At 32.6% G+C, this 5,175-nt stretch overlaps 1 protein-coding gene across 1 annotated transcript; it reads right to left on the reverse strand.

Moving 5' to 3' along the window:
* On the reverse strand, positions 2,462-3,683 carry LOC110263608. The gene is made up of 2 exons (XM_021105185.1): positions 2,639-3,683; positions 2,462-2,548 (listed from the first exon to the last, which is right to left on the reverse strand). The coding sequence occupies exons 1-2, from the start codon at positions 3,649-3,651 to the stop codon at positions 2,503-2,505; spliced, it is 1,059 nt and encodes a 352-aa protein (XP_020960844.1). The 5' UTR covers positions 3,652-3,683; the 3' UTR covers positions 2,462-2,502.

The following is a 5,175-nucleotide window of genomic DNA, read 5'->3' on the forward strand; positions in this document are numbered from 1 at the left end:
GGTTGAAGTTTTAGCTTTCCTTGAGTAGATAGAATTAATCCAAGAAACTTTATTTCTTGTTTTGCTATTCTTGCTTTCTTTTTGCTAAGAACTAATTCTTTTTCTTTACATCTTTCTAAAACTATTAATAATTTTTGAAGATGATCTTCTCTATCCTGTTTTATAAAAATTAGTATATCATCAATGTACACTAAAACAAATTCATTTAACTCTTTTAGATTTTCTTCCATAAATCTTTGATAAATACCTGGGGCTTGTTTTAATCCGAATGGCAATACATTCCATTCATATAGCAACACACTTGTTGATTCTTTTGTTGGACAAGTAAAAGCAGTTAATTTCTTTGTTTCTTCGTCTAAACGAAGTTGCCAATATCCTGATTTTGCATCAAGAGATGAAAACCAAGTTGCTCCTTTGATTTTTTCTAAAATAGAATCTTTTCTTGGAAGTTTATGAGCATCACCAATAGTTGCTTCATTCATCTTCTTATAGTTAATAACCATTCTTTGTTTTCCCCTTTTAATTTCATTATTGTTTTCAACATAAAAAGCTGGAGCCGCATGAGGACTTTTACTTAATCTTATAATTCTTTTTTCCAAAAGATCTCTACATTCTAGTGAAAACTCTTCTCTATCTCTTGCGGAATAAGGAATTTTATTTGGAACATTTATCTCTTTTGTCGGATCTTTTAATTTAATACTTACTAATTCGTTATTTGTATTTTTAATATCTAAAGATTTTTAGCACAAATTTTATCTAAAAGTTCTTCTATCTTTATTTCAAGATTATTTTTTGGGATATTTATCTGAAAGTATAAATTTAAATAACATGTTTCTAATATAGAAAATATTTTAAATTTTAAGATCTTATCTATAGTAGTAGTCGGTATTTTTATACGTTTTGATTTTTGATTTATTGAAGAATCGTATGGAGCTTTTAAAACTATATATGTTAATTCTTGAATGAATGGATGATATAACTTTAAAAAGTTATTTCCTATGATAAAATCCATTCCAGAATCTAACATATATATAGATGGAACAATGAACCTATAATTTTGAATAAAAATTTCAACCATCTCTGCTTTTTGGTCAATTTTATGTATTGATTTGTCAGCTATTCTAACTCTTAATGGTTTCTTTAATTTTTTCCAATCAAGTTTTATATTTGAACTAGCAAAGCATTCTGTTGCTCCAGAATCTATGAAAGCATTTATAAACTTTTCTGTTATTTTTATAGTAATAAATGTAGCATTATTACTCAGTCTCTGAGTCTGTTTCCGAGACATATTCAAAAATATAGTCTAAGCTATCAGTTTTTGTTGCTAATTCTTCGTTTTCTATGTTTTCTATTGATGTCATATAATCTCTTATAGTTCCTTTAGTATGAAACCCTATGTAATTCCAAATATCTCTTCCAGACAATTCACTAAGTTTTGGATTAGTAAAGGCCTCTAATAAAAAGGAATTCAACCAATTTTCGAAAATTTCTTTTTTGTTCTTTTTACAGTCTAAATCGAGCATTCTTTCTCCTTCCATTTCCTGGATTTTAGGAACATATTTTGATGGTATTTTTGTATATTTTGAATCTTTATTTATAAAACCTTTTTTAAAAGCATAATTATCAAAACATGTTTCCCATTTAAATTGAGATTGATTATCCTTAAATGTTCTAGCTTCATTTTTTACTTGTATTGGAATTGCTGGTTCTTCGTCACTTGAATAATCTAGAATGTGTTCTTCATTTTCTATATTTTCAGAATTTACTAATTCTTCTTCTATTTGAAAACCCTGTTCCATAATATTATTTTCTTGAGCCATTTTTAATTGTTTAAAAAGCATTGTAACTTCTTCTAATCTTTCCTCAATATTCATAATTTTAGTGGTGGTTTTACTTTTAAATCTGTTATGTTGATTATATTTTGAAATTTTTCTTCCTTGGGATTCTCTTTTTCCTTATTTCTTTGAAATTTTATGGTTACTAATATTTCTTCAAGCATATCTACTATAGAATTTAATTGTGGGTTAAAAGTATGGTAAAGATGTGGGGAATCATTTCCATGGTAACATTTTTTAGAAATTCCATGTGAAAAATAAGTTTTTTCAGGTTTTTGAAGTCCTTCAATAAAACTTATAGTAAAATAAAGATTTTGAGAAAAATCATTTTGTATTGATTTTAAGAATTCGGTGTCATTACAGTTAACATTAGTTAAAATCATTAATTTTTGATCTATTAATTTTGATAACTTAATTATTTCTTCTCTTAAATCTTCTAATTTACTTTTTTTCCATTAGGTGACGCTTTTCTTTGTGAAGAGCTACGGTTTTAAAAAGTGTAGTTTAGTAAACAAATCTTTAAATCTGTATAACTTTTGATCTGTACCCTATAATTCACTAATTTAACATTGAAGAAAATTCCTATATGATCTTATATCTTCAACAAAACATATTCTTATTAATATAATGGCCACCACACTAGTATGATGCACAAAACTAAGCTAAGCTACAATCTTCTCTTTAATTCAGTGTCTTGATCACCAACAGCAAACCTGTACAAAGAAACTCAATGGATAGAGTGAGCAAGTTTGAAACAGTATAATAATTATAAACAAAGAAAGCAGAGAAAGGTTCATGCTTACATATAGAGTTTGCTATAGGAACCAACTTTAAGATTACCCTTGGATTCAACCTTGGCAGAAAATTTACCATCAATTTGGAGCTTGACTCTAGCATAAGGAACAGAGTCAAGATCACCACCACGTTCCTCAACAACCTTTTCATTTAGTTCCATGAAGAGATAAATCAGACTTTCCTCGCTGCTGTAGTGGCAACAAAAAACATATGACACCCGTCCAGTCAGATCTTCCAAACCATTCACGTGCACATCTGCCACGAGTTTCTTCCTAGAAAAGTCATAAATGTACCACATAGCTGCAGAGTTAACAATGAGTAAATAATCACTGCATGCCAAACGAATGAGTTTCCTTGGATAAGAATCACGAATTGGCGGAAACTCCCACCAGCAAAGGACTTCCCAAAGGTTGGCCTCGAAATCATATGAGATGAACCGCTGTTTCTTACCAAAAGAACAATAAAACACAACGAAGGTCTTCTTATGAGGCTTCGTTCTGTCCTCCCACAAAAAGTAAGATTTAGCATTCTGAAACAAATACGTATCTTTGGACACTTCCCTTTTTTCCCATAAATCTAATTTTGGATAGTAAATTTCAACCCAATATCCACCTTCAGTGTCACCCCCAAAGATGCACACTTTGCCATGGTATGGGACCACTATGGGATTCATCCGGTAGTAGAACATGCTTCCGCATAAACTCCAAATCCAAGTAGAACCATCGTACTTGAGGCACCACATTTTTTCAGGGAAAAAATGTTCCGATTCCAGCTCAAATTCAAATTTTGGTCCATTATTACACATGATACCACCAGCAGTGAACAAGTTGCCACCAAGGGAACAAAATCCTTGAAAAGTTGGTAATTTGGAATTGATTATTAGATCATCTGCAAGAGGCCACTGGGCAGTTACAGGACCTCCATCTTCAAGATCAACACTTCCATTGGCCTCAGAGATGATTAACATTCTGCGCCTGAAGGTTCTTTTTCTATCTACTACATCCACATTTTCCACCAACATATATATGCTTTTTGGATCAGAACAACCAACATCAACCTAGAATTAGAACAACAATCATAGTGTTTAGAATAAAATTATATAAGAAATTAAAACGTCATAGTTATAAACTGACCTCAGGTTCAGATTCCCTGCCATTAGCAACTGTATCTCCCGAAACCGCCGCAACAACACTTCCCCACCACTCTTCAAAATCAGAATCGTATTGAACATGATCCAAATCCCTAATATGATTGACGGCCTTAGCCATCAAATTCTTCCCATCCCTTTTGCCCACGACAAATGCAGTGAAACTGCAAGCCTTCACAACAACCGCTCCGATCCCAGAGCTCTCCGCGTTATGCACGAGCCAACTGGCGAAGACCTTTGCTCCTTTGCGTTTAAGGGAGTACGGAAAGGGAGGTTGGTTCCAAATATGCGAAGTTGAATGAAGGAGGAGGATGAGGTTCTCCTTGGGTAGGTCTTCGGGATCGTAAGTCCGAGCATCTACGACCTCCAAAACGAGGCCTTTGGACTCTAACAAATCGCAGAGGCGCTTCGCTAGGGCTTCTGCAGTTGAATATTGGATTCGCGAAACGAACAGGATCTTGCCACGAGGATTGCGTTTGGGTTGCTCTTGATGGAGTGTTATGAGATTCTCTTTGTGGAGGCGGAGGTGAGACTTGTAGATTAAGAAGGATGCGGCAGTGGCGGCCGCCGCCGCCGCCGCCACGCTGGACAGGATAGCAGATACCGATACATCCCTCGGTAACGAAGGCAACCAAAGGGGCATTAATGGCTATAAGCTCAATTTTGATGCAGCCGTCGAAGAAGGTGGCGCTGGGGTAGTGATTCGATGTTCATGTAGTAGATTTCACGTCAAATTCAGTCAAATTATTTAATAATTTTTAATGTAAAATCGACTCCACCTGAGTTTTTACTTCTTTCTTCTTTTCCTTGGTAATTAGGGATTCGAGATTCTGATGGCAACAACATGGAAGCATCAAGCATCCCTTAACAGTTAAGCAGTACGTAACACTCCCCAGTCCACAGTGCTACTACATTCTGCATGTGTCTTTGGCCTGAAACTTCTTGTACACGGGCCGTATTTGTCAATACAGGAAGCCGTATAAAATTTTGAAAAACACCCTACAATTCAATAACTAAGTGTTATACTTACACCAAAGTTTGGTTAATATCTAAAAAAATAAAAATAAAGGTATAAAATATAAAAAAGGATTTTAACTAATAACACAAAATTATCTATCAAAAAATATTATTATTTTGTTCTCTTCATTAAAAACTAAAATTGCTTTTTGGATTCGATAAAACATAAATAATATCACACATTCAAAAAATATCAAAATACAAGCTATATTAACATTCTAATTTTAATAAAAATTAATTTTACAAAAATACATTCATACTAACATTTATTTTGTAGAATTAATTTTAATTAAAATTAGATTGGTGTCAATGTAATTTATGTTTGGATATTTTTTTGTCAAATGTAATTTTAAAAAAATGAATATTATTTAGATAATATTA

The sequence above is a fragment of the Arachis ipaensis genome, chromosome B06, assembly GCF_000816755.2.
Source record: "Arachis ipaensis cultivar K30076 chromosome B06, Araip1.1, whole genome shotgun sequence".
NCBI lineage: Eukaryota > Viridiplantae > Streptophyta > Magnoliopsida > Fabales > Fabaceae > Arachis > Arachis ipaensis.